General features: G+C 40.1%; 1 protein-coding gene across 7 annotated transcripts in view; it reads left to right on the top strand.

Annotated features, from left to right (window-relative positions):
- The window catches only part of MYO9A (myosin IXA), a 189,603-nt gene that overhangs the window by 19,431 nt on the left and 142,649 nt on the right, over positions 1–27,523 (top strand). For all 7 annotated transcript variants that reach the window (XM_049812619.1, XM_049812620.1, XM_049812622.1 and 4 more), the window contains exon 2: positions 15,549–16,470. In XM_049812619.1, the coding sequence (XP_049668576.1) occupies positions 15,628–16,470 (843 nt within the window). In that variant the 5' untranslated portion in view covers positions 15,549–15,627. The remainder of the gene's footprint in view (positions 1–15,548; positions 16,471–27,523) is intronic.

Below are 27,523 nucleotides of genomic sequence, written 5' to 3'. Positions count from 1 at the left end.
GAGGATGGTTTCTTGTATGTTATGGCCCCGGGCAGCTGCCTGTTGTGGCCAGCGCCACTGTCCTAATGTTTCTAATTCTGCCGGTGAAATGGAGTGCAAGTAATTGCAAAACCCAATAGGTTAAATCTTCTGATTTTTTTTATCATGATTTTGTTTTATTGCTGGAGCCCCTCTTCATCCCTCACTCCCTGTTTCATAATGACCTTGCTTTGCCTCCAGCGAGAAAATTGAACTAATTCTGTTGACTTGTCTTTTTAAATACTCGTTATTGGATTTACCCAGCCTCTTTTTCTGATGTGGAGAGTTGTGCTGGCCTTGTGCCAGCTGAATAATTTGTAGTGATCTGAAAGTGTTCGGTTCAAATGGTTTACAGTTCCCCTCGCCTAACTTCTGCTTTAAATAAAATGATTCTTGTGAAACTTCCAGGTATGTTGATTCAGTTGGGCAGATGAGCATTTTGAAGTGAATCATTGAGTATGAAAAAGATAGACAAGATGCATGCACAAGACTGAAAATATTTTAGCTGAAATATTTGCAATGTTGCTGAATATGAATAACAAATTTAAAAACTTGACCAAAGTAAATGGTGTAGCTTTTTTAGGTAGGATCTTGGAAGGTGTTTTTGTACTGAGGTCTGGTGACTTTAGGGAGAGGTTTGTGATCTTGCCTCATATTTTAAAGTGGCAAAAAGTATGGTTTCTCTTTTATGACTGATGTTTGATTCTCGTAAATCAGGTTCTAGTATCGGGGAAAATGCCGTATATTTTCTAGGTGATGATGTGCTTGTGGAAAACCATCTAGATCTGGGTATCGTGGAGTGCCTGTAGTTCCCATCTCGGTTGTCCTTCATGTAAATAAAAGGTAGAAATGAAACCAGCTGTGTTTATCTGAGCCTGTTTGACTACAATCAGCATTGCATTTCAGTTTCTTCAGATAACACACGGCTGACCTTGGCTGTGTCCTGTACCCTTCCAAGGGCAGGGGTGCCAGCCTCGTGTTGTGTTTTGTCTTGAATACAGGTCCTGCTGTGTGTCTACTCCAGGGTGCGAGGTTGGGGAGGTGTGCTGGGATGGAGAGATGCACAGTGGTCCTTGCTTCATTTTGGGTGGACTCATGGTCTTAGTAAAGCCTACTGTGTGCTTATGTTTCTCATCACTATATATTGATGTTCAGTATAACTGATAGAATATTATGAGTTGGGGCAGCATTTTGGAAACTGTCATCTGCCTGTGGAAATAATTTGTTTATAGGGATCGGATCAAATGAAAGCTCCCCTACAGAAACAGGTCAATGTTATGAGGACTTTGCTTGCTGTGACAAGTCCTTCTCCCAGGACATTTGGAGATAGAAAAGAAGGCATAGAAATCGTTTCAAGCTTATGGAAGCGATTTGGTTGCTCTCTAATTTAAAAGTTATCATAATAATTAAAAAAAAGCTTCAAGAAACTTAAGGATTGTGTTTATAATAAATTCTTCATTGCAGATTTGTTAAATGCAGAATTGTCTTTTTCTGTTACTGAGGGCATCTTTATACTAGCAAAGAAAGTATCTAAAATATACTGCTAATGTTCTTTACAAAGGAGGAGGCTTAAAACCCATGTGTACTACAGTTTTTGGAGGGATGGCTGTATTTCATCTCCTGTGTCAGGTGGCACTGATGGTTTTCCATACTGAGATATGGGGAATGTTGTATGTTTTGTGGGGGGGAGGTGCCACTGCTTCCCCTTGAACGTGGAAAAGAAAAATTGGGAGAGACAGACTGGCACGTGGTAGAAAGTACAAGGTGAGAGGGCCTGATGACTTTCTCTGGGAATAACCCTGTAACTGAAGCTAATAGTCCTTGAATACTTAGAAGAATCACCTTAGAAATGTTCAAACCCAATATATCCTAGGGGAGGCTTTAGATTTATAGCAAGTTTCAAAGAAAACGAATATACGAGGTGGAAGAGAGATTTTTCTCATATTGCATTTGGCACCCCCTTTCAGGATAAGTGTGATTATCCGCTGACTGCAATTAGGGCAAATGCTGTCACTGGAGCTGCTTTGTGAGCTGCCCTGCGGTAAATGCACAAACAGATGTTGAAGAAGCAGTTTTGCAGATCTGGCTTAAAAGAGCTTCTCTTTCTCCCCATGCTGTTTCCACTTGGGATGTGGAATTATCTCCGAGATGTTTAATACTTTGCTGCTGCAATCTCTGTCATCTAATTTCTTAAACCGTCTGAGGATGCTTGACCTCGTGTCAGTGCAGGCTGCCTGAGCTGTATGCTCAAGGACTGTTTGTTTTCCATTTGTTTTAATCTTTCCTTTTTGTGGATGGACCAGGTCAGAATTTCTTTTCTGTAGTGGTGCTCTATCCTAATGAAAAATCATGCCTGCCAGTGGATTAAAGTGGGAAGCTCACCCCCCACCTCTTATTCTGGATGGAAAAATAGTCCCTCTAAAGACAAGGGAGGACACATGAAAGTATGAGACACTCTGAATGGAAAAGAAAAAGCAAATACATTGTGCTAGTTTGAATTGAATATGCTCAGTTTTAATTTGTGCCCATTGAAGCATTGAAATCATTCCACTGCCAGTCTTGTGAATATTTCTATTTTTGCTGCTTGATCTCCAAAGAAACAAGATCTGCAACCTCCAGACAAGATGTTTTTTTTTCAGAGAATATAATGAGATTCAGGCTGTTACCTCAATCAGCTTAATTCTTACCTTATTGGACTAATACACTGATTATTTTTTTTTTAAATATTTTCCAGAATGTGCTTTTGAATTTTTTTTTGGTCAACAGCTACATTCCTCTGCTACCCTATTTTGTGTCTTGCTCTAGCTTGGTCGGTTAAGGTGGCAGCTGTTACCCAAGTGCAAGAATGAAATTGTGATCTGAGCTGGTATGTTGTGTTCTAGCTTTTGCCCAAAGCTGGGAAGATTCAAATGAAACACAAAGTCCGTGTATGTCTTTGTTTCCTGAATGTCATCTTGATCCTTGTCTGTAGGTGCTGCTTGTCTTGCTTCATGTTGGGTGGCCGTGTGGAGTTACCTGCTTGGCAGGTTTGGGAATCAGCCTGCTTTCTTTCTAATCCTTATCAGTGATGTACAATTAGCAGAAAGTGTATGAACCCTCATAAACCAGCTTTAAATAACCCAGAGGATATCAGAGGCGCCCTAAAATACATGTTTATTACGGCAGTGTGCTGTGTCACAGCATCTGCTGTAGGTCCTTGAGCATTTACTGTTTGTCTCATTTTAAAAAGGTCAATTATGGTGTCCCTAATCAATGCATCGATTCCCTGGTCACTGAACATTGCTGAATTTCTGCAGACTTCAGTCAGCACATTGGCTGCATCAAGAAAAGCAATAACTTGATAACCTTAAGGAGAAGCTGAATTTAGCTCAACCAGGGCTTGTAGTTCCCATAGACCCATTAAAAGATCCAGTCCTCGCTTGGTCAAGCGTTTGTCTTTTATACATGTTGTGTTTGGATGCTAGCACTGATCTCTCCCTGGCTATCCATAGCACTGTGAAAACAAACACCATGCACACATAGGAATTTCTCCTTTTGCTGCTTTTTTTTTTTTTTTTTTTTTAAATAAAGTGGTCTTTTCTATGATATTCCAATGCTTGTTTTAACCAAGCAAATAAAAAGTGGGTCTTGGTAACAGTACCTCCCATCTTGCAGAGGATAGCAACCTAGTTACTAGTCTCTCACATTCCTTTTTCAAAATGCAGCTTGACTTCTGTCTTTATTTTTGCTCCTAGATGAGCAGTAGAGGTAGAAACTTTCTCCATGTTGCTATACTGTGCCTCTGTTTATTAAAAGGATCTCTAATTTCCCAAAATAACCTTGTCTCCATAGTCTGTCCAGTTCTTGCCCTCCCTATTAAAAATGTTGAGAGTGATGCCAGGATAGCATTTCATTTTCTTAGTCCTTCGCATGAGATGCACAGCTTATTTTGGTTATATCATGAACAATTAAAGTAGCCATTGATTGCAGCTCTGTGTCCGCATGAGAGCTGCAGCTACAGAATTCAGAAACAAGATAAAAATTTGGGAAAAAATAAGATTTCCGTAGGAAGCTTGGCCTCTGTTAGGGCTAAGTAGACAAAAAGACAAGCTGCAGCATGGAGATTCATGCTAAAAGTACTAACCATGCTAACAGTGGTGGAATATATATAACATATATAATGCTGGTGGTATTTCAAATAAGCTGTCCCTTTAGTTTTAGAATAGAAATATTAATTAGTGAAATATCAGCCTTGAAATATTTTGATGACATGCGTTATTAAATACTTAGATAGCTCCCCCTCTTTTTTTTCTGCTTCTCTTTTTCATATGAATGCTTTCAAAGAATTACAAAGCTTGTGTTTTCAGGCAGCTGACAATAACTATTTTTAGTGAAGCTGTCATCTATAATTCAAGGGATTTTTCAGTACTTCTTGGATTGTAAGAAGGCTTTTGTTTTTGGTTTCATGTCCTGTTGCATTCAGAACATTCTTCTTTGAGTTTAAAAGCCACTCTTGTGTTGTGGCACTTACCTGACAGCTTAATTTTGAGATTGAATATATAGTTTTGTGGTTAGTTTAAATGCAACGTCCTATTTGTGCCCTTGCTTGTAAATTACCGTGATCTGTGGGATGAATATTTTTTTATAAATATGACCTTTAGAGGAAAAATACTTCCCCCCCCCCCCCATACACTAGTTGCTGGAAATCTTGTTTAAAATATGACTCATCCTGTTTGGTGTTTGTGTTGTTCATTTTTGGGTTTTTTGGGGGTTTTTTTGGTTTTTGGTTTTTTTTCTCCTTTGTAAGGTAACTAAGCAGATCTGGTAGTACAGTTTTAATATTCTTTGATCTTTGTTGACATGTTTCTGAATGCTTTAAGATCTATTCTTTGTGCTAGTTAGGCTATATAGAGAATGTATAGGTTGCTACCAGCTATGCATTGGCTTGCAGTCTGTGGATAACAGGATTGGGTACATGGCTCCTGCATGGGCTGGGGAGCAGAAGGATGCTTTCAGGTTGGCAGTACAAGCTTTTGCATAGTTCTGCACTGAAAAGAAACACTAATTTTGTAGGATTTTTAAGTGCTTAGTTTAAAGGAGTGGAAGCTACCTCTATGGTCTGGCTATACAGATCAAATTGCTGAAATATATAGCTTAAGTGATGCACTAAGCTGTTTCGTGTGCTGAACTTTGAGAGGAAACAGATAACATGTGGCATCATCTCTTACTTAACATGAACCTAAATCTAGTCATGAGCAGCTGCTTTTTTTTCTGACGAGGCTGCAGTTATTGCTGCTGAGCGCTGACTTTCATTTATTGCAGAAAAGATGATTCTCTTTGGGGAAATGATTTCATCGGCAGATGGAAAACGGGAAGGAGGCACAAGCAGAAGTGACAAACTGGAGGACAGAGCTCACACGTGTTTTGCAATTAGTTGAGGGTTGCCTTCATTTAAAGAGGATTTTAAAATAACAAGGAGGGGCTTGTGTGGAAGTCTTGGTGATTTGTGTTTCAGAAATAAGAGTTATAGCAGAAGAAACCATGGCTGGCAGATGCCAGCAGCTGCGGGGTTGGGGCGCATGGTACTGTAAGAATATCGACTTCCAAAAATAACTTTATTTCTATTCAGATGCTTGAGAAAAGCTGAATTGTAGCGTTGCTTAAAGAATACGAGACGGAGTAGAAAAATTGGAGAATTAGCTATTTAAACTTTGTTCATTAAAAGGTGTGCTTTACCTAAAATATTTTAAAATGGTATTTGGCTTCTGACCAGCCAGAGTTGCTTTTTATCGTTCATTTTATTCTTGAGGAGTATATATCCTATCAGTAAGAAAGTTGGAAAAGCCTTTTTGGCAGAAGAGAAAGCTCAGGTTTTTGTGTTGAAGGGTCGCTGGGAGCAGGCAGGTAATAATTTTTGTGAAATGTAATGAAATGGCATTGGTAACACTGGAAATTTTTATTTGAAATGGATTGTTTGCCAAAAAGAGTTTTCTGTGAAAAGGCTTTAAAAATCATCCCTTTCTTGCTATTGGTTGCAGTCCATAATCCTCCATAAAATGAGGAAAGAGAGAATATAAATAACGACATTATTATATCTTCTCCTAGCACTATTGCACTTAAATCTGACTTTGTACCTAAGCTGTATTAACATCTTCCAGGTAACTTCAAAGCTCTTAAGACTACAGGAAAAACATCTGAAATTATCAAGGTATTATTTGGTATTATTCCAAAATCATGTGATGACATTCAGTTAATGTAAATTGGCCCTAAATTTTCTTTTTTTTTTTTTTGGCGGGAAATACAGCAGAGGTATTTTCACTTCCAGGGTGGTTTAATGTTTATTTTGATGCATGCATGGGCTCCATGATAAGTAAGACTAAAAAGCATTGGTTTGTCTCGGCTTGTGCTGGAAGTGGGTTGAGTTTCACGAGGAAGGAGGCCTCCATGCTGAGAAACTGCTGAATGACATGGTTCTCTAACCCAACGAGATCCTTTCAAAAGGATCAATGTACTGATATACTGATAAATTGATATATAAAAGTATTTCAATTGATATATATATCTCAATATATATTGATATATCAGTATTCAGAATACTCTTACATTACAATGAAATTGCAATGTGAGAAATTATTTCTTGATAGCCTATAAAAATGTAATTTTTTTCAATAAGCTGCCATTTATTTCTCTTATCTTAGGAAATTTTCTAGTGCAGCAATACAGTGGCATTTAGGTGCTAGTGCATTATATTTGTGTAATACTTAGTAGTTCTGAAAAGGCAAGTATCTTTTTGCTTAGCTATTATTTCATGTGTGATGCTTGTTGAAGCTGTAAGTGGTACTGGAGTGCTGTGCTACATCCTTCAACGTGCATCCTTTTCGGCTCGGCAGTAGTCAGGTTTCTCTTATGGCCTGTGCTTGCAGGGCTGGATTAGGAGGGGAAGGATGGCTTTTTTTCCCTGGGTTTTGTTCTCTGAAACTCTTGAGCTCTTCTAGGATAGAAGCTTCTTGTCCTTAACACTGGTGTAAGTCCTGGGCTCTGGAAAAGGTATTTTCTGCATCTGTTTTGGGGCTGGTGAGATGCTCCTCAGTGTGAACTCCTGTAGTCCTTGGCAGTGTCTCTGTGCTCTAACACTTCATATTGTTCATTTTTAACAGGTTCAGAAAGATTTTTATTGTAAACAGTGGTTTTTTTCAGGCTCTATATGTGAAATTTTTGGCCGCAAACAAAAATATAAATAGATATGCATGTGCTTCATGAGATAATAGGAAGATCTCGTGTCCATTTACGGTTTATACAGCTGTCTCCCTGCTAGCTGGCTCTTCTCTGAGCTTGTATTAATGTGGTATTTGACAATGATCTATGCTTTTGGGATATCAACTCCAGATTCATTTCCAGAGGCTGAACTGCTCTATGTACACCTGTAAGGAGCAAATCCAACCGGCAAAGCTGGAAAATCGGATATTTTGGCTGTTCACATGAACAGAATTGCTGTATTCATGAGGGATGCTCTGTTAGACGGTGATGCTTGAGCCCAGAGTTAATCTGGTAAAACTTGAAGGTGCTGTAAATGTAATTTTGCCACTTATTTATAAATGACAAATTTGTCTTGGTGTTTGGAAAACAGTTGTCATCCCTCTGGCCAGCGACTACTTAATTAGTCATTAGAAGAAGCAAAGCAAGCTATAACAATGAGTTGTCCCCCTCAAAGTCTCTGAACACTTGGGATACACAAAGCACTTCCTTAGTTTCTGGCTTTTCATTAGTCCTTGCCATTCAGTTTACAGTTCTCATTAGCCATGTAGGGAATGAGAGATCAGCAAGTTTAAGTTAAACGAGTGCCACCCTTGCAGCCTGAGAGAGGATTCAGAAATTTCCTTTGATTTGTTTTTAATTTTTTTTTTCTGTTTGGTTGGGGTTTTTTTGTTGTTTGTTTCTGGCAAAAAAAGCTAAGGGAGTAGCTGGAGGACATGGTGCTTGATATGGGCTTCACTACCAGTCCTTGTTTGTCAGAATGAAGCTTTTAATGATGCTGTGTTTTTTGCTAAGTACCCTGCATTTCTTGCATCCTTGCTTACTCTGATGACGTTTCATCAGTGAATCTCCAGGACATGGAGAGAATTAACTACCAAGTGCCGACTGTTCAGTGAGTACCATGAAAAAAGCTGATTATTTTAATACTTTAACACCACTGCTGCTCTTTATGTGTAGAGTACACATTTTGGGAGACTGGTAGCGCTTCCAGAAATCAAGATGCAGTGATTCAAATCAGGAGCTCAAGAAAGAGGAACAGTCCAGGGCAAGATGTTTGCACCATTTTTTTTTTTTTTGGGTCTCCCAGCATCACGCAGAAATGCTGTGATGGAAGCGAAGATGGAAATCACTTCTCCTATTCAGTTGCCTCAATAGAAAGACCTCACTAAGCCTTCCTGTAGTCCCTTTTTTTGTTTTCACTTTTCTTTTGCCCTCATCAATGCCTATGGTAGCATCTCCAGCCAGTGAGGCAGGAATCCTGCAGACAAGAGCTTTGTTAATTGCATATCTCTGATTTAATTCCTCGGACGTTGATTCATTCTCTGCACAGAAGGTGCTTTGACCTTACGGGGAAGAGTAAGTGATTGTGTTATTATTCACATCCTAATTCAGTTCCTTGTTTGTCAGAACTGTTTGCAATGGCTTCTAGGGGTAATACGTTTTGCAACAGCTTTTCCTGTAATTTCGTTTTTTTAGTGGTGGGTTGTTGGTTTTTTTTTTCTTCTTCCCAATTTCCTTTTGTCTCGGCTAAAAGGTCTGGTAGAAGCTGACAGATATCCACATGAGATGCATCAGCAAGAGTGTGATGAATGGGTAGCAGCATCCTTGCCTGTCTTCCAGCTGCTAGAAGAGGAGGAACCATTGACCAGTTGTCAGATGGCAGGGGAATAGCAAAACCTCAAGACATGGTAATTCCAGGCTCTGGAAGAGATTTTCATCTATTGAGGTGCTTTATGTATCCATGGGCTTCTTAACTAGCAAGAAATGCAAAATTAAAGTATGAGTAAACAGACCCCATCTCTGAAAGAGAAGACAACCTCCAGTGCACAGCAAGAAGCTTCCAGGTAACAAGCTGAAACGCAAGTCTCATCCTCTAGTATAGAAGTGAACAGACAAGAAGCTGATAGAGTTGCTTCAAGTGCTGAATAAAAATGAAAAATACAGGAAAAAATAGCCTAATATGACTTTTCTCAATTTTTCAAGCCACAGGAGAAGCTGGTGAGCTTGGGAACAACTTGGAAAAAACTTGCAACCTATTTTAGGTTACACTTAGTGTGGGCAACTGTACATCTTTGGGAATAATTTAAATAGTTTGAGCTGTGTATTCACAACTTCTTATATATTCTGGGAATCCTCCTCAGAAGTTGAGTAGACATCTCTGGCTGTACAGGCATGACAGTGTGGGATCAGCCCTACTTACAGAAATACTCCCCCCTGCCAGAGGCATGGTGGTAAACACTGGCCAAGTGTGGTTTATCCTTTTATTATGACTCTTGACAATAACAGCAAAACCCAATTTACGAATCTGACTGGGATTGGGGATCTCAGGAAGGTTTATCTGAAAAATCATTTGGGTTTGCAGGAAGTGAAGGAACACCAGATTTTTAGGTTCACTTACGTTTGCTTTGAACTCTGAGCAAAATGAAGCAGATTTAGCAAGGGACAAGAATTCTTGATTACAGAATTGGGACCAAATGGAAAATTTTAAGGGGAGAGGAAAGAAACCACCAAAGCAGTAAAATGTGTAGTTGGGATGCTACTGCCATTGCATGGTTGTCCTCGTTGTCACAGGAGGTGGGCGGTTTGGTGCCTGCAGTGGTTGCCTTTCGGTTGTGTATTGGCACCCCGTTGCGCCAGGTCCAACGGGGACTCCTAGCGCTGCCAAGCATCTGCAAGTGTGTCTCTGCTCCTGCTTTTGTTTTTTGTTCTAATTTAGGTCATCTCACTACATTGGCATCTCGCTTTGGTGCTTCAGTCCAAATAAACTACTCTGATATTTATCCAAAAGACCTTTCTTCTGTATACGGGCAATCTTGGCATGCTGGTGGTTTTTGGTTTTTTTTCCCTCCCTCCAAGCTTATCATTGCTTTTGAAGAAGTAAATTTGAATTGTGATTATCACAGGAAGGTTGGACTAGGTGACCTTTTAAAGGTTTCTTACAACTCAAACCATTCTATGATCACTATAACACAAATCTCACTTTTCGTGCATTAGAGGTTTCATTCTTTTGGGTGAAACTAATTTTATAGAAATTTTGCATGCAGTTTTACTGCAAAACAGTCCCCTTTGCATCTTCTGCCTTCCCAATAAAGGGGACCCGTTTATGGGTCCATAAATCTGCATTTTAGGTAGCACCACCTCCTGCACTTGAACCACAAGGTTCTTTCAGACAGACTGACGTAGATGATTAAGCAATGATAATGACGTTTCTCTCCCATCAGCAACAGTGGGGAGAGAAAAATATGGTGAGCGCAGAAGGGGGAAAGAAGATAAAAAGGAGAGAGTTAAGCATTATATAGATGATCAAATGAACTGACATGTAAAACTGTGCAATAATAACCAAGATGTTGAGCATCTACATGGGCTTTTCTGCCTGTCTAGGATGTGGTAGTTTTTACAGCATCAGCTGTCACACGTGTCAGTCTGGCATCAGTTTTGATGTCGTGGGGGTGTTATTTTGGGTACCAGTGGCACGAGGCTATTTGCTGCTGCAGAGGAGAAATCCGGAGAGCTCTTGTGCTGATATATTCATATTGAGCAGTGAAGTGTGTTTAAATGGGCCGTTTCTTTATCATATTTTTTTAAGTTTATCTATTTAAGGAATTTCTGCCCCACATGGTATGCGTTTTGACATACCGGTGGATGGTTAAATCCAGACTGTCTTGAGCAACTGAGCCTGTTATGATTGCCTGAGGATTAGGAACGGGAAGAAGGCTTCACTATTTTCGTAGTCCCTTGTCTGGGTTATGGGATGTTATAATAAAACCAAGTGAACTTTGCTTCCAGAATTGCCCCTTTAGCAGCCTCACTGCTGACACTAATCTCTATTTTTTCCAAATCATCCAATATTTGGCAAACTCTGTCCATGATTTCAGGCTTTAGCTGTCACAGATTATTTATGACGGGTACTGATGCTTCCAGTGGATGGTTTATTTTGGATTTTTGCCACATGTTGCTTACGCTGTCCCTGAAAGTGAAAATACTGAGATTGGTCTTTCTGAATGGAAAAAAAAGAAATGGCATGACTGAAAGCCTCCATTTCAGATATCTTTCTGAAGGTAATTGGAGCATCCTCATTTGTTTGATATCACTTACAAATATCACTTGCTAAAAAATGCAGCCCCAACGCAAGGGCAGTCACTATATGCAGTCATATATATGTTTAATTAGAGAAAGCGCATTTGCTACCAATGTTTATGTATATTGAACTGTGGTCAGCTAGTAAAAGATCGCATATAATGTAAAAGTAAACCACTATTTACAAGTTTAGTGTATGCACAAAGCCTAGTTGACTGCCATAATCTTAGTATGCTTTTTCTGTCAAACTGCTGGTAATCAGATTATTATTGCGATTTTTATAAAGGCCTAACCTCATGTTTTTTGAAGATCATGCTTTTTACATTGCAAATAGAATTGTTATGATCGTAAAATTGAGCAAAATCAGTGTGCAGGGGTCAATTTGAGTAAGAATCTTCATTCAGATGTAGAAAATGGAAAAGTATACAGCAAATATTAGGCTGAAAGTATATTGGCTTAAAACATCATAAATTCTTCCTTTTACAGGCATGCATAGTCCATAAATTTTGGCCAGAACATTCACAGGAGTTTGCAATTATTTCTGACCTCTGAGGTCTGATGTATCCTCTGGGTTTCCATCTCCTGTGGGATCAGCATCCCGTTACTGCTGCCTTCATCCTTGCCAAAGCCAGTACATGAGTGAAGCAGCTGAACGATAGCTTGGTGGTAAAGTCAGGTCTGCCACTTGGGTACAGAGACAAGCATCCCCTTTCATTACGACACTAACTTTTCTTTTCCATAAGCCTATATAAATGACTTGGATGTAGCATCATATTCTCATTTAAATGTAAGCACCTAGCAATGCAAAATGCCTTTAATTAAAATAGTGCATAGAGCAAGTATTAGTGGGTTGCAAAATACTTACTCTGTTTTGCTCTTTTCATGTTCCTATTTAATTTTTTGTATCCAAATGCAAAAATATTGTTAATTTTAAAAGTCATGTAAAAGCTAATTCAACAGCCTGCTTGAACAGTTGTCATTAGAAGAGCCTTTCTCCCTGACATATGCTAATTACCTAATTACACATATTTCATTGCAATATTTTCTCCAAAATACTTTGGAAACTGACTGTCTGCAAGAGGCGTGTTTGATGTTGAGCAGAGCCAGGCTCATGTGCATCAGTGGTTGGGAGACCACAAGCAATTATCTTCATTAACGTTTCTTTGACCTAATGTAATACTCCAAGACATGTTTAGCGTTAATAAAAGCAAATCCTGTGGCACGCCTCCTGTGATTTATAAGGCCCAAATTAACACCTCTTTGCTTTCTGACCTTGCTAAATTTCTTAGTCATTAGTGGAAGCTTCTGGTGTTTGAGTGGTTTTGGGGGGGACTTGGCTCTTCTGCGTTCTCAGAGTTACTGGGGCTTTTAACATCTCCATGGGGTTCATGCTTGGCTTGCAATTCTGCTGGATTCAAGTTGTTTGGATGCAGAAGACACAGATCTTTGTTATTCTACTGAGTCTGTGCAGAATAAGCATCTATAGAGAAGTGAGGAAAGCTTTTGGGTAGGTGGGGTAGAGTGGCCTGATGCTTGACAGAGGATTTATTGAACTTGCAAGTATTTGACAGGAGGGAGGAGGTGGAAGGGAAGGTTGGTGTTTGCTCAAGGTAACCAATTTAAAGCCCTGTTTGCAGTTCTCATGTGAGTCAGCAGTCTTTGATACACTCTGATAACTTGAATAAAAATAGCCAGCGCTCTTGTCATAAGCTTTGAAGTACAATCTCAGTGAGGAATTATCTAGTTTAAGTGTGGTGGGGGTTTTTTCCCTTCTTGAAGAAAAGCTGATGCTGGAGTCATAGAGCTAGACAAAGAAAGCCTAACCCAGCACTTAACTGACATCATCCCTGTTGCATCTGTGCCTATACTAAAGCTATAGGAAAGCAGCTGGAGCGCTTCCCGGTATATAAGATATGTCCTGCTACCAAGCAATGCGCTGTGAATCCCTGCCAGATGTGTTTCACTGTGACATAATAATTTCTTTGCTTTGAATAGCGTGTGGCTGGGGAGAATATATTTAATGAAATACTGGAGCGAGAAACAATACTATATAAAATAATGCTTTTCATTTGAGGACCTTCAAAATTTTGTAGTAAATGAAACAAATCTCCAAGTCCCATCCTTGCCTGGATATAGATGACGAGGGTGGCTGTGCTTGGACTGAAGGTCTTGGATCTGGGTACTTCGGGAGGAGTGCAAGGACAGGACAACCACGTGAAATGCTTATTCTGACTGCTCTTCCTGACATTGAATATCTGAAGCTCAGGAGCTCCCTAAACCTGACGTGGGTTTTGACCTCATGTTTTTGACCATTCTTGAGCATTTCGTTGATGCTGTCAGGGAACCATCATAGTCATGAGGTCTTGCTCCTGTGGGGCAGTGCTCAAGGAAAAGCTCAACATTATATGTAACGTTAGGACGAGCATCATGTAAACTTTTATATGTATTGTGTCACCTGCCACTTCATTGCCCAGATCCTGGCTCTGAGGGTCCTCTGCATTTCTTTGTAGTTAACGTTGTCTTTATATTAGAATAACTCTTAACATCTTCGGGGGGAGTTTTGAGTTTGTTAGGACTAATTGGTGGAGAACTGAGGACCGCTAACTCTGGAATTGCTTTCATTTGGGGCTGGTGGTGGGGTGCTGTCGTCTTGTAGTGATTAAGTTTGAGAAATTACCTGTGCATTTGATGTTTCCGTGCCAGAGATTTGTGTTCTGTGTTTTTTAAGCAGTACGAGAGAAATAAAAAGTGAGTTTGTACGAGTGAGTTGGCTGTAATACTTCATATCTGATGATATGTCCAATATGGACATCTCTGAAAAAAATTGACTTTGTGGGTGGAAGAGTGTTACTGTTTGAATCCCAATGGGTTGAAAATCTCCTGGGCAGGAAGACAAAGGAGTTTATCTCCTGTTCACCAGCACAGGACTGTGGGATAATGTCAATACAAGGGATAATACTGTCAATACACGGTCCTCATCCCAGGAGTGTCAGAGCAAAGCATTGGGTGTATCAGCAGTATGTGCTCTTGGATGGGCGCTGCTGCAGGAGTCACATGTCCTTTTACAATGTGAGGAAACTTGGAGCTTGTGACCACTGATTAATTAATTTTTTTTTAAACTTGTGACTAGGCAAATTATTGTGTTTCAGGATTCATTTTGAACATTGCTCAGAAAGGCCTTTGAATTGACAAGAGGAAATGGCCTCTAGTTGCTCCAGGGGAGGTTTAGATGGGATATTAGGAAAAATTTCTTCACCGAGAGGGTTGTCAAGCATTTGAACAGGCTGCCCAGGGAAGTGGTGGAGTCACCATCCCTGGAGGTGTTTAAAAGACATGTAGATGTGGCGCTTAGGGACATGGTTTAGTGGTGGACTTGGCAGTGTTAGGTTAATGGTTGGACTCAATGATCTTAAAGGTCTTTTCCAACCTAAATGATTCAATGATTCTATCACAAAGGTGGCATTTTCCTTTTGGTTGGAATATCCCTTTAAGGTGATTTTTTAAGTTTTGGTGGTTTTTTTTTTTTTTTTTTTAAGTTAGCATTTTATGCAACTGTTCAAAATCTCAAAAGGTTTAGTTCTCTTAACAACATCTAGAAAATATGTAATTCAGATGTATGGGTACGTTAGTGCCAGGAAGGTCAAGGGGTATTTTCCAAATTTATGGTTAGCTGAATGATGCTTTCCCTAAGTTGGCATGAAGTATGCAAACATAGAAATAGAGGCACTAACTCTTAAATAAGTTATTTGGTAATATTAAGCAATAAGGCTATAGCAACTTTTGACATGAGGAGAATGCCACTATTGATTCAGCAGGCTGTCTGGTATGTTGCTCACAGAATACTGATTTTATTCTCTGTAAAATACACTGAAAATCAGAGGGTCTTTTTGAATCTTTGCTGCTTCAGAGCCAGGGAAAAATTAGCAAAAGCTTGAGGTGTTCTGTGTAGTTACATCTGAGTAGAGAGGAGCCTGAGGTGTGGGTAGTGTTTGTGTGTTAAATACCTTTATTTATTACAGCTTTGGTGTATGAAAACGCTGCTGTCTTTTCAGATGTTGGTTGGGAATCATCATTTGCTTTCTTTAAGGCGATTGGTATCATCACTTGAGTTGCTTCATTGCATCTCATGGTGCACATCAATGGTTTTCAAGGACCCTTGCCAAGATAAAACACCTAACCTATTTTGTTTTGCCTTTTTTTTTTTTTTTTTTTTTTTTTAGCATTGCTAACATGATGACCTGACAAGATATAGGACGGTCCTGACTATGCGGCGCAGGTACTGATGGGAAAGGATCCAATATGAGTGTAAATGATGTTGGAGGAAGACGACGCTTTGAGGATAGCGAGTACACGCTGCACATATACCCTGGGAGCATCGCAGAAGGGACTATCTACTGCCCCATCACCGCCAGGAAAACTTCCACAGCCGCTGAGGTGATTGATTCACTCATTAATAAACTTCAGCTCGAGAAAACAAAATGTTACGTCCTTGCCGAAGTGAAAGAGTTTGGTGGGGAGGAATGGATCCTCAACCCTACGGACTGCCCAGTCCAGCGCATGATGCTGTGGCCTCGCATGGCCCTGGAGAACCGCATCAGTGGCGAGGATTATCGCTTCCTCCTGCGAGAGAAGAACCTGGACGGCTCCATTCACTATGGGAGCCTCCAGTCCTGGCTGCGGGTGACGGAGGAGCGTCGCAGGATGGTGGAGCGTGGCTTCCTTCCCCAGCCGCAGCAAAAGGACTACGATGACTTGTGCAGCCTGCCGGACTTGAATGAGAAAACGCTCCTGGAAAATCTCAGAAACCGCTTCAAGCAAGAAAAAATCTACACCTATGTAGGCAGCATCCTCATTGTTATTAATCCATTCAAGTTTCTACCTATTTATAACCCCAAGTATGTCAAGATGTATGATAACCATCAGCTGGGAAAGCTGGAGCCCCATATTTACGCTGTGGCAGACGTGGCTTACCACGCCATGCTTCAGCGGAGGAAGAACCAGTGCATCGTGATTTCGGGAGAGAGCGGGTCGGGAAAGACACAGAGCACCAACTTTCTGATTCATCACCTCACAGCCCTCAGCCAGAAGGGATTTGCCAGCGGAGTAGAACAGATTATTCTTGGAGCTGGACCAGTGCTTGAGGTAAGATGGAAACTATAGTAGCGTGGAAACTTTTTAACGGTAAAAAAAACCCCCTGCAAGTAGTTGGTGTTTTATTATGACACTAGTCTGGGGTTATCTGCTAAGTGCTGATAATAAAGTTACAACAGTGTTAGCAATAACAGAAGGCTGTGTTTCTGCCTATGGAATACTACCTGCTTCAAAAAAAAAGGAAGAATAGGAGTACAGCAAATGGCTTTCTGACAAATTTATTAATGTTTTGTTTTCACTCAAGTGTTTCTTAATACTGGTATATCTCAGTGATTTTTCAGTTTGGAAATGTAAAAGCCTTTCTTGAATTATTGGTAGCCTTTCTTTATAGTACATTGAAAAGAGAATTCATTGGACATAGTATACTGATAGTGTTGTATTTATGGAGTTTCTGTGCCCTCAACTTTATTGAGCTGGGGAAGAGATCAAAGGGAATGTTCATGGTCAAAATTTTATTTTTTTAACCATAAGTACTTGATTTGGATGGTGCGATTATTTACTTTGAGGACTTTTCCTGTGTATGAAAGGAGATAAGATGAATTGCACCATTAACTTTGCAGATATGAAACTCTAAAGAGGGATATAAGCATTCATTAATCAATTTGCCTTTAGATTGCCAAAACTCCTTTAAATGGTTTTCCTTAGAATTGCCAATTTTGCTTGTTAAATAGTTTTATTTGTTAAAGCCTGTCTGCACGTGGGTGATGTGAGCATCAGATTCAGCTGTGCTGTTGTTTTTCTTCGAAGCCACAGTACAGAGAGGTGGCTTGATGGCTGCGTTTTCTTCTCTTAAAATAAAAAGTGGCTTCAAATAAAGGATAGTAAAACTCGTGGATTTGGGGGGATTTGTTTTCTGTTTTGAAAGGGATTTTTGGCAGTTGCAGACAAAGATATCTGTTCTCTGTGTCTATTTTTCATTAATGAGTCTGAGGACTTGGGTCAGCTTCAGCTACCAGCAGAAGACTGGGATGTGCTCATGGATGTCTTAGCTAAGGATAAGTAAACAGCTTCATTTTGCAAAGCCAACAATTTTTTTCATGTTTTCCTGTCAGGTAGAATGGGCTGAGCTAATTTAATCTGGAGTTAGAAAATGATAATGTCATTTAGGATGGGCATTGCCCTGAAAAGCAGCAAAGCTGTGTAACAAACTGAAGGTAAAGAAATTAAAAAGGCTTTTTTTTTTTTTTTTTTTTTTTGACAATCTGCATGAAACTGTGTTAATTCTTTTAAAGCACACGGGCACGTGGACTCCCCGTTCTTGCACTCTCCAGTTTTTCTCCTGTTGTGCAAGAGATTACAGAGCTGTTTCTTGCCGGAGTCGATCAGAAAATACCAGACCAGGCTCCGATAGTCTGTAGTTAATGGTTGTTATTGTGGTGACCCAATTTGGTGACCACATTAATTTTAAGAAAACAGGTATGAAAACAATTGTATTCCACGTCCAATCCTGTTATTTATATGAAACATTTGCATGCCTGTTTGGTTTTTGGTAGGCTTTTTAACGTATCTTGTTGAACCAAGGTCCACTTTATAGTTCTGTTAAGTAGTGTCAGAGAGAGCATCTCTGTCTAGCTTATATTTCCATGGGTGGTGAAGAAAGATCTCCGTGAAAGAGAAGTTAAAAGGAAGCTTTGGGAATTGTTTTATTCTTAAATTCTACTTTTTTCAGGAATAGATAAAATAGTCCAGTTGCGAAACTGCCTGAGCATCATTCTATCCACTGATGCAGCCTCTTAAATAAATGAAGTGTTCCACCTACTTGAAAGATTAAATCTTTTTTTTTCCTCCCAAACACAGACTTATGGTCATTGCTTATAGTCAAACAAGCTTGTGTCCAGAGGCAAAAAATAGAGGATGCCCATGAACCGCACATTTCTTTGCTTTTCTTTCTCTGCTTCCTGTTATTTTATGCTATCAAATGGAGAGAGAGGGTACAAGCAATTTCAGGATGGTGCAATTTGAAGATCTCTGGTTATTAGGATCCCTGTTGTTACCCCCATGTTTCAGGACCTGAAGTTTAAATCTACTTGCTTGGTTCTTGGATGGAGGGCAGCAGTGCAAACAGTTTACTGGTAATGCTGCTTTGGTGATGGCCACTTCTTCCCAGGGACTGTTGCGTATGTTGGGATTAGGTACAGGGGAGGGATGCACTAAGCCTCTTTGCTTTTCTTTCGCAAGATCTGCAGCTGTTTTTAAGGGGGGGAAAAAAAATCTGAATCATATCTGTTATTTCTTTTGCTTTTGGAACAGAAGTTTGCATTCCTTCACTCTGGCAGCTGGACGGCTGCTGTTGTGCTTCCCTAGCTGCCTCCAGGTCTCTTGGAGAAAGTGAGGGTAATCCAGAATTTCTTCTGCTCTGCCAGCGCCAGTCCCAAATAGCCACAAATCATGCAGGCTTAAAGATAAAATGTGCATACTTCTGCTTTTCCTTCCCTTCCTAAAATTTCCTAAAAAAGGGATCTTCAGAGAAGATCTGTTTTAAAGGGTTGTGTTACCCTGCCACCCATTTGCAGATTTGACCTTTTGATTCCTTGCATTTGTGGTTGAAATACACTTTTCACTTCTCTGTAAGTTTAGATGCCTAACTTGTGTATTTTTTTTCCTCTTTTTCTTCATTCTTCTCCCCTCCTCCAGACACGTTCTTCGATCCCCTTGTTTTCCCTCTGCATATTTAAAATTAAATTACATTCAGCTTAGGCTTGTCTTGTAGGAGGCAGTGACATAACTTTTCATGCTGCGACTTCCGATTTGGGGAATGGAGCACAGCAAATAAGAGTTTACTTGGACCCATTAATCTCTTTTTCTTTCCCTGCTTGCAAAGCATTGCTGGTAGCATGAGTGTTTGCATCGAACCACCCGTTCCTGAGAATGCCTTTGCAGTCGCGTTCACACGGCAGGAGCGGAAGTGAAGCAAAATTAAGGTGGTTTTTTTTTTTTTCAGCATTGGTGTTTTCTTAATTTACCTTTTTTTGAATAGCCTCAGGGGCATTGTTTGTGATTTTTTTTTTTTTTTTTTTTTGTTGTTGTTGTTGCACGAGATTCCTATGAGCCTTGTCCAAATTGCATTTTTGGGGACAGCTGTCAAGGCAACCTGTTACTGCCATCCAAACACAGTAATAATATCATCCAGTAGTTGTATGTAGCAGTGACTGTAGTTAGAGGTGTGTACTGAAACCAAGTGTGTCCTTTAAAAGGTGTCTTTGACATAGGTCCTATGGATTTTCTTTTTCCTGCAATGGGATTTAAATAGGCAAGCTTTTTTGTAGTGGTGCTCCTTGGAGTGGTTGCAATATGCCTTTTTTGTTTTGTGATAAATGATATTATAAAATATTTACATATTTATATATTACTTATTTGTGATAAATGATAGTAGTTTAAATACTGTACTTATTTTTCTCATAACAAGGTCCCAATTGGTTTAAAAAGGTGATTTTCCTTATGTTTTTTCTGTATTTTCCCCTATTTTCTTATAAAGCACATTTTTCCCTATAGAAGATTGCTTTTTCAGCAGGGTATCTGTAGAGGTGAGCTTACCAAAATTTTGCTGCCTGGCTATTCAGTTTCAAGACTGAGCTTCTCAAAATATTTTATGTCTTACCAGAGGAAGAGTTGCATGTGCTGCAATTCTGTTCTGTTTCTGATAAACTTCATGCAATACTTTAGATTAAATTCTTCATTATGTTCAGCTTGATGCTCCGTCAGGGACCCAGAGTGAGTAGCTTTGCTGCCACATAGGCAGTTTGTCTTTCATTTAGATGCCAACCCTGATATTATTTAAGAAAGCATCAAGGAAGCGTGCCAGTCAGCCAAATGCTTTACTTCAGCAATTGCACTTTTTTTTTGGAGAGGGGAATAGGAGGAGCTTCCTATAGGCAACTTATGCAGACCATGAAGTGTTTCTACTTCATTTCTAATTCCAAAAGCCACAATTAAAGGTTTGCTCTAAAAAAACCCCCAAAAGTCATTATCACAGGATGTCTAATGAAGGGTTGTGAGATACTGGAAGAGGTTGCCCAGAGGAGTTGTGGATACCCCATCGTTGGAAGTCTTCAAGGTCAGGTTGGACAGGTTGAACAAGCTGATCTAGTGTAAGATGTCCCTGCCCATGGCAGGGCGGTTGGAATAGATGATCTTTGAAGGTCACTTCCAACCCAAACCATTCTCTGATTCAATTAGTGGTCTACCTGGAGAAGTGTGGTTTAGCCACAGGGCTGTTTTACCCCATGGGTAGGTAGCTTGTTCATGTGAACTTACGACAGTATTTTAAGACCCTGTTTTCTCTTTAATTAGATTAGCTAGAAACATCCAGATGAACTTTATATTGGAAGCCCAGCTTGTTTTCATAGACATAAACCTTTAGGGGTGGGATGTTGATGTGCTGCTGCCCACCCCTCCCTGGGATCATCACCCTGTGCCAGTGCACAATGCAGCATGTGAGCATCCTCCTCTGTTCCATGCAAAGCCAAACATAAACCATGCTTCAGCTTCCCTGGGGAGGTTTGAATGCAAGTTAATTTATGACATCATGTCGTTGTCCCATCCCTGCCCCTCCCCCCCCCCCCCCAATTCTCAGCAAAAATGCAAAAGTAGCAAATTTCTCCCTGGCTTGGGTATGCCTGAAGGTCCCCAGACTGGTATCAGGTGAGTCGAGATCTAAAGGAGTCTGCACCGGATCGTTTTATCATCCGTAACTTTCTCAACATCTCATTTGTCACAAGAAGTACTGCGATGGCAACTGCAAAAACCAGACATGTTTTCTAAGCAGCTGTTTACATGCATCTTCAAATGTCCCGGTGGGGATTTCTCAATTGCTTGGGGGGGAAAAAAAAATAGCAAAAAGAAATGTTTCTATGACAGGCTGAGGAACACAGTGTTGGTGGTGGAGGGTAGCTGTTGCTGTCCTTCACAGCTGATGTGCATCTGCAGCATCTATGCTGGAAAAAAAGGAGTTGATTGCTTGAATTGCTTTTGAAAAAATTGCAGCTAGCCTTTTGTAGTGGTGGCAATGCTATTTGCATTCCCAATAGGTGGTGGTTTGCATAGAAACCTTAGGAAAAGCAACTGGAATTGCTTTTTGATTTCTGGAACAATATCACACAATATGTGTGGTTTGCCTGTACGGGGAAGTTATAGTCTTAATCTTAAGGTCTAGAAGTCTAAAACCTGTTATTTTTCCCCCTTTTTTTTTTTTTTAAATCCTGATTGTTAGAGGAAAATGTGAGCAGCAACTAGAAGATACTGAATTTTATTTTATAGGACTCTGCCATGATAATGTACAGCTTCCTTCCCTGCTTTTACTGAGCTGAATTAAGCTCCCACAGCAGCAGCTGAAGAGCTGGCCGCTGTTAGGTGCGAGTGAAAATGATACTGTGCTGCCAAAATTTCAGTAGATGCTGCTGAATGTTTCCAAAGCGAAACAAAGAGCTATTGAGCGGAGTTAAAAAAAAAAAATCAATTAACTAGAAGAATCGAGCATGTCCTGGACTTTCAGTATATTCGAGTGGCATTGGACAACATGGAGATGCTAAAGCTAAATGTGCATTCATCCTCCACTGCTTTTCCCAAGCAATTTGGCTGGATGCATGCAAGACCTGTAGTAATCCCAGGTAGGATCCAGCTCAGCTGGTAGATCCCCCCCTGTTAACTCCTGCAGTGCATAGCCAGGATAAGGTGATGCTGTTTTTATACTGCAAATTATGGTGCAATTATTTGTCTGCGAGAAAAGGCATTATCAAATCCAACATATTCATATTTTTACTTGGAACAGTATTAATGGGAGGTAAACTTTGAGTATATTCATTTTTTTTCCTGCTTGGTACAGTATTAATGGGTGGTAACAAATTTCTTTAAAATGGATGTTAAAAAAAATAAATCTGATTTAGTTCATGATATTCAGTTTCCAATAAACTGATTTTAAAGTAAATAGGTTGTGTCATGTGGCTCTCGAGGTTTTATATCTGAAAAATGGATTTATATGAAGGGGAGAGAGAAGACTCGTTATTCTGCTCATTACTCGCTTCTGATCATTTTTAATCTATAATATATAAAATTATTATTGATCTCCTGTGTGGTCTGAGTTTGGGGTAGGTGTTAAATGCAGCAGCCAGGATTTTTTCGCCTTGTGTTCTTCCCTCCCCAGTGCACGGAAAGGTTAGAGAGGGAGCAGCGCACAGAGATTATACAGATGATGCCTAATGTGGGAAGAATTTGTGCAGGCCTCCGCCGGCAGCAGTGACACAAAGGAGTCATACAGCAAGGCTCATGCACCAAATGCTTTTCACCAGCGCTTTCAAAATGCTGTTATTCTTCAGCTGGGGATATTTTACAGTTTCAAGCTCTGTATCAAATAGTGTCTTGTTCATCCATTTCTCTGATGCTGAATTATTCAATATTTTCATTTTAGAGTCTTCCTGCAATATCCAGATTGTCTGTATCGGTAGCTGAGTTTAATATTATTATTTTTCATTATTTGCTACCTTCAGCAAGTAGTTCTTTGGTTACACCAAAGTCCAGCTTATTATGCTTGAATGACAAAAATTGTTATTTCTGACCTGCGATGACTGCAGGAAAATGGATTAGTTATTAAAGCAGGTTTATGCGAAGCTGCCTTTTTCTCCACCCTTAAGAATTAGCAACTATTTTGTTTCCAGGAGGGAACTGCTAAATAAAACCCCGCTTTTGCTGGGTGGAGCGCTTGCCTTACAAGGAGCATTTTATTGAACCTACACGACTAAGCATCCCATCTTTTTTCCCTCCTTCCTTGCCATCTCTTCTTGGCGGAGTTGTTTTGTTTTGCCATTCATTCTCATTCATACCCTTCTATTTTTATCCTTTTCTTTAGTTTTCTTTCACTGATCGTTTAGGGTTTTGCTTTTTCCTCTATTGATCTATATCTAGATCTAGATTTTATAGATATCTGGATCTCGACTTTAGGGACTGCTCGATATCCAGACTTTATGGACCCTTAGATATCTGGATACCTAGATTGTATAGATATATATCTATATGGCTGTACAATATAACCCTGAGTCTGACCCGAGCAGGGACCATGTATTCATGCTTGCATGCAACCATAGCAAACCCAGATGATGCTCAGCATTATACGGTATTAGAGAACAAATGTCTTCCTTAATACCATTTTATTATCTTCCGCTGACTTATTGCACCAGGGTTTCTGTTATTTGGGTTTGTATTAAGCTTTTATTTTTTTTCAACTTGAATATCAAGGTGCACGTTTTATAAAGCATGAAGGGAAGGACCTCTTTTCTGAAAGCTTTTTGTTTGATTTTTTCACTATATATATTTATCAAATAGTGTAATGAAAATGTAGCACTCTGATAAGTAATGTTTTTGATCAAAGATCATGCTGCTACTGTCCAGTAAGACTTCCATGAGGACTTAATATTGATAACTGAGGTGCAGACTTTTTGTCCCCAATGTGTGTAGTTAATATGGCACTGTCTTTTTTTTAGTCATGGAATGAAAGATCAATGCTCTAGTAGGGATTTTGTTTCTCACCCCCCCTTTCTTCCAGTCAAAATATAGATTTTGCTTTTAGGACCATTTACTGAAACCCTTCTGAGTTGTTTTTGTGGCTGGGGAACCCATATTGGATTTTACACGCTGGGTTTGGGTGCTGGGTCGATGTCAGATAGGTGCTGTGCTGCAGCATGGTCATCCTTGGTGGGGAACAGAAGAGCCTGAGAACAAGGAGCCTTTGTAGGATGGGGACTACACCCAGCTCTGGTGGTAGCAGTTGACAAATTATGGCTTCTTAATGGTTTCCCCTGTCCCCGTGCTCTTCCGGGGACAAAACATGAGTGCTGTTCACCAAACATCTCTGGTGAGACCGTTTTGTTTTGCTGCCCCAAGGAGAAATGCCCTCTCTTGTCTACTCAATGACAAGGTGGTGGTATCTTACTGCACTTCGGGAGTTGGAACAAACTGATTCCCAAGGCAGCAAATAAAATTTTCGGAATCTGTTCTCCGTGTCTTCAAATCTGAGAGGTGTTCCCTTCTTATTTATAGCACAGGAATTGCTATTGTCACTTATACCGTGGAAAGACAGAGAAAAAGCAATTAGTTTGTGTTTTTTTTCCTTTCAATGTCTTCAGTGACTGTTGATGTATATAAACCTAAAGGAAGAGGTTACTTCTAAAGTATGTGCACATCGCTGGCACTTGCTTCTGTCTCTTCTTTGTTTTCCTGTATGAGCCTGGACAGATCTGCAAGCATCATGTTTGTAAAGGGACTAACGTACCTTGATGGGAGTTAAAGATACGTATACATGCATACATTATATATGTGCACGTACACCCTATATATATATGTTAGCAAGCGGTTCAGCGCAACAGGGAGCCATTGCGCGGAGGGAAGCAGCCGGTGCCGAGCCCACGTGTGTGCCTCCAGGGTCTTGCTGTGGATGAGCTCCCATCTGGTCCTGCAGCAGACAATGTCTGTTGCCTACAACCAGGATTTAGTTTGAATTGCAGCACTTTTGGAGTGCAGAAACTGAAGTGGATTGGGGGGGGGGGGGGGGCGCAAGGTTCCCTTTGAAGACCTCCTGAGCCAACTACAGCACTGCGGCAATACGATGTGTACGCCTTGTTTTCCCGTATGCTTCCTATGGGAAGAGAGAAATCAACACATTCATTGATTATTGCAAGTAGAGCGTGAGCATCGGTGTGAATAGCGATCATTGTTTAGGGTTGTATCAATGACAATGCCCAAACCCAAGAATTGCCGGGATGAGCAGTGTTGACCATCTCTTCTACAGCTTGGAGAAGATTGCCTTTTCTTTGTGGTCCCAGTGTCTGCCAGATATAAAGAAGCTTAACCAAGTGCCTCCTGCTTTGACCAAATAACTTTGTCAAATTCAACAGAAATCAATAAAAAAAGGGAAGGCAATATAGCAAAGCATAGGCAGATAGCCACTCCAGAGCAATGAACAATTTGTTCAGCCTCTAAGGTTAAATATTATATAGAAGTTAAGTTAGCGGAGTATGTGGCAGAGTGGGATGGAGTGATCCTTCCCCAAACCCACGTTGCACAAGTCTTGCTGAAGCTCACAGCAGCAATTTGGGGTAGGCAAATAAAATCATTGTTTCCTGTGTTTGCAGAAAGGATCTGCGTTTACTGCAGCAGCCGATTGCAATTTGCTTTTATTCGCTTAATTAAGATGGATGAGGGATAAACGTCGTGCCAGACAGTTGAGCCTTTGGCTTTGTCGTGGTGATTGGGGATTTGGACTTTTACGGACAGAGGCTGAGATAGAGAAGATGAAAGGACAAGCTGAATTTTAAGACTGTCTTTTTTCCATTGAGTTTAAAACAGCACTGCCATTTTGCAGATCATTTATTTTAGGACACATAAAGCATTTAAAAAAAAAGAAAAAGTTATGTCCATTTTGCATCAGTGTGAGCAACAAGTTAATGAAGCTTTCTATCACTGGGACGATTGGTGCCCCATGCGCATCACTGCTTGCTCCCCTGAAGCTTCACGATGTAGGTAAGCACCAACCCTGTTTTGTAGAGAGCCATGGAGACTGAGCTCCTTCTCCTTTGCCCGTGAGGATGGCTGTGCTCAGCCAGATGGAGGCTTCACCTCATCCTTCATCCTGTCCTTGGGAGGATGTCAGGCAGGGCAGGGTGATGCTTCCCTGCTAGTGCCACCACTTTCAGTCATCTGTGACTCGGGGATCTCCTAAATTGGTGGCAATGTCTGTCTAATAAATCTGGATGTGGTTTTTGGGGGTCAGCTTCATTACATGAAGCTTGTGATGGCTATTATAAATTATCTTTTTTCCAGCCAGCACTATAGGAACAGCAGCACGCCGCTTGGTTTTTGGCTTACACCTGGATGGATCTACCACTTGCAGCTAACCCAGTAAGGATTTTCATAAAAATGCATCTTATGGCTACATGAAAGCTAAAGTTTTTGGTATGTCTTAAGGACACGATTGATAAAATGAATGGTGTCTATGTAATAGAGCTGCCGTCCTCCTACACTGGTGCTTATCAGCTGCGGCAAAGCTGTCTGGATGCAAAATGAATAATTTAATCTTCTTTGCTGTAAGAGCGGAGCATTTTTAAAAGGATATGTTTCTGTTTTCAAGAGCCCTGACCCTACCAACACCTCTAAGTAAAGCCAGACTAGAGGAAGAGATGGTACAGTGTTGTTTAAGAATCAAAATAATTCAAAATTTAGCACAGTACAAGCCAGATCAGGATGGTTGGCAGTTATGGAAAACCATTATTTATGGTCATGAAAGCAAATTGTCTCAGTTATTTCCATTATACAAGGTACCAGGAAACCATATAATCCATATAGGAGAAGTAGGGATCCAAGTAATTGTGAGTATTTCTGATTTTAAGCATTACTGGACATATTCAATGCTTCTGCATTTACCAAGGTGGTTAATTTAACGTGGACCAGTTCATGCTGTTATGGGCAGACTGGTAGCAGGACAAAATGCAGCAGTTACCAAGCAGTCCTATTAAAATACTTAAATGCAACAGACTAAGAAAATACGAATTTTGAGGAAAAAAAAGAAATTATATTTAAAAAGACCTTTTTAGAGTAAGAAACTCTGTTTAAAACTGCTCTCTCCCCTCATCACCACTTTCAGGAAAGTAAAGTTTTGAAGAAGGAGAACACAGGTCTCAGAAAAAGGGGCATGCGTATCAAAAACTGAGGGGGATGAGGCTGACCTTTTTAATTTAAAAAAAAAAAAAAAGAAAAAAGGGGAGGAGAAAAAAAGAAAAGTTCAGCAATTTCTGGTGATAATGCAATAAAAAAAACCAAAACTTTTTTTTTTTGCCAGCATTTTCCGGATCTGTAATATCCTTGTGTTTGATAGGAGGGAACAAGAACAGAGAAATGGGATTCCTATGCAGCAGCTTTGTGGTAGAGATTAAAGATTTATTGATTGTCCTGACATAAGCAGATTTACTTATGGTTTTTAACTGGGAGAAAAATCTTGGACAAGGAGCCGTGTGAGGGATGCTGAAGGAGAATGAAAGCATGTGGATAAAAATGCTTGCAT

The sequence above is a fragment of the Accipiter gentilis genome, chromosome 10, assembly GCF_929443795.1.
Source record: "Accipiter gentilis chromosome 10, bAccGen1.1, whole genome shotgun sequence".
In the NCBI taxonomy this organism is placed as follows: domain Eukaryota; kingdom Metazoa; phylum Chordata; class Aves; order Accipitriformes; family Accipitridae; genus Astur; species Astur gentilis.
This window is presented reverse-complemented; position numbering and strand designations above follow the sequence as displayed.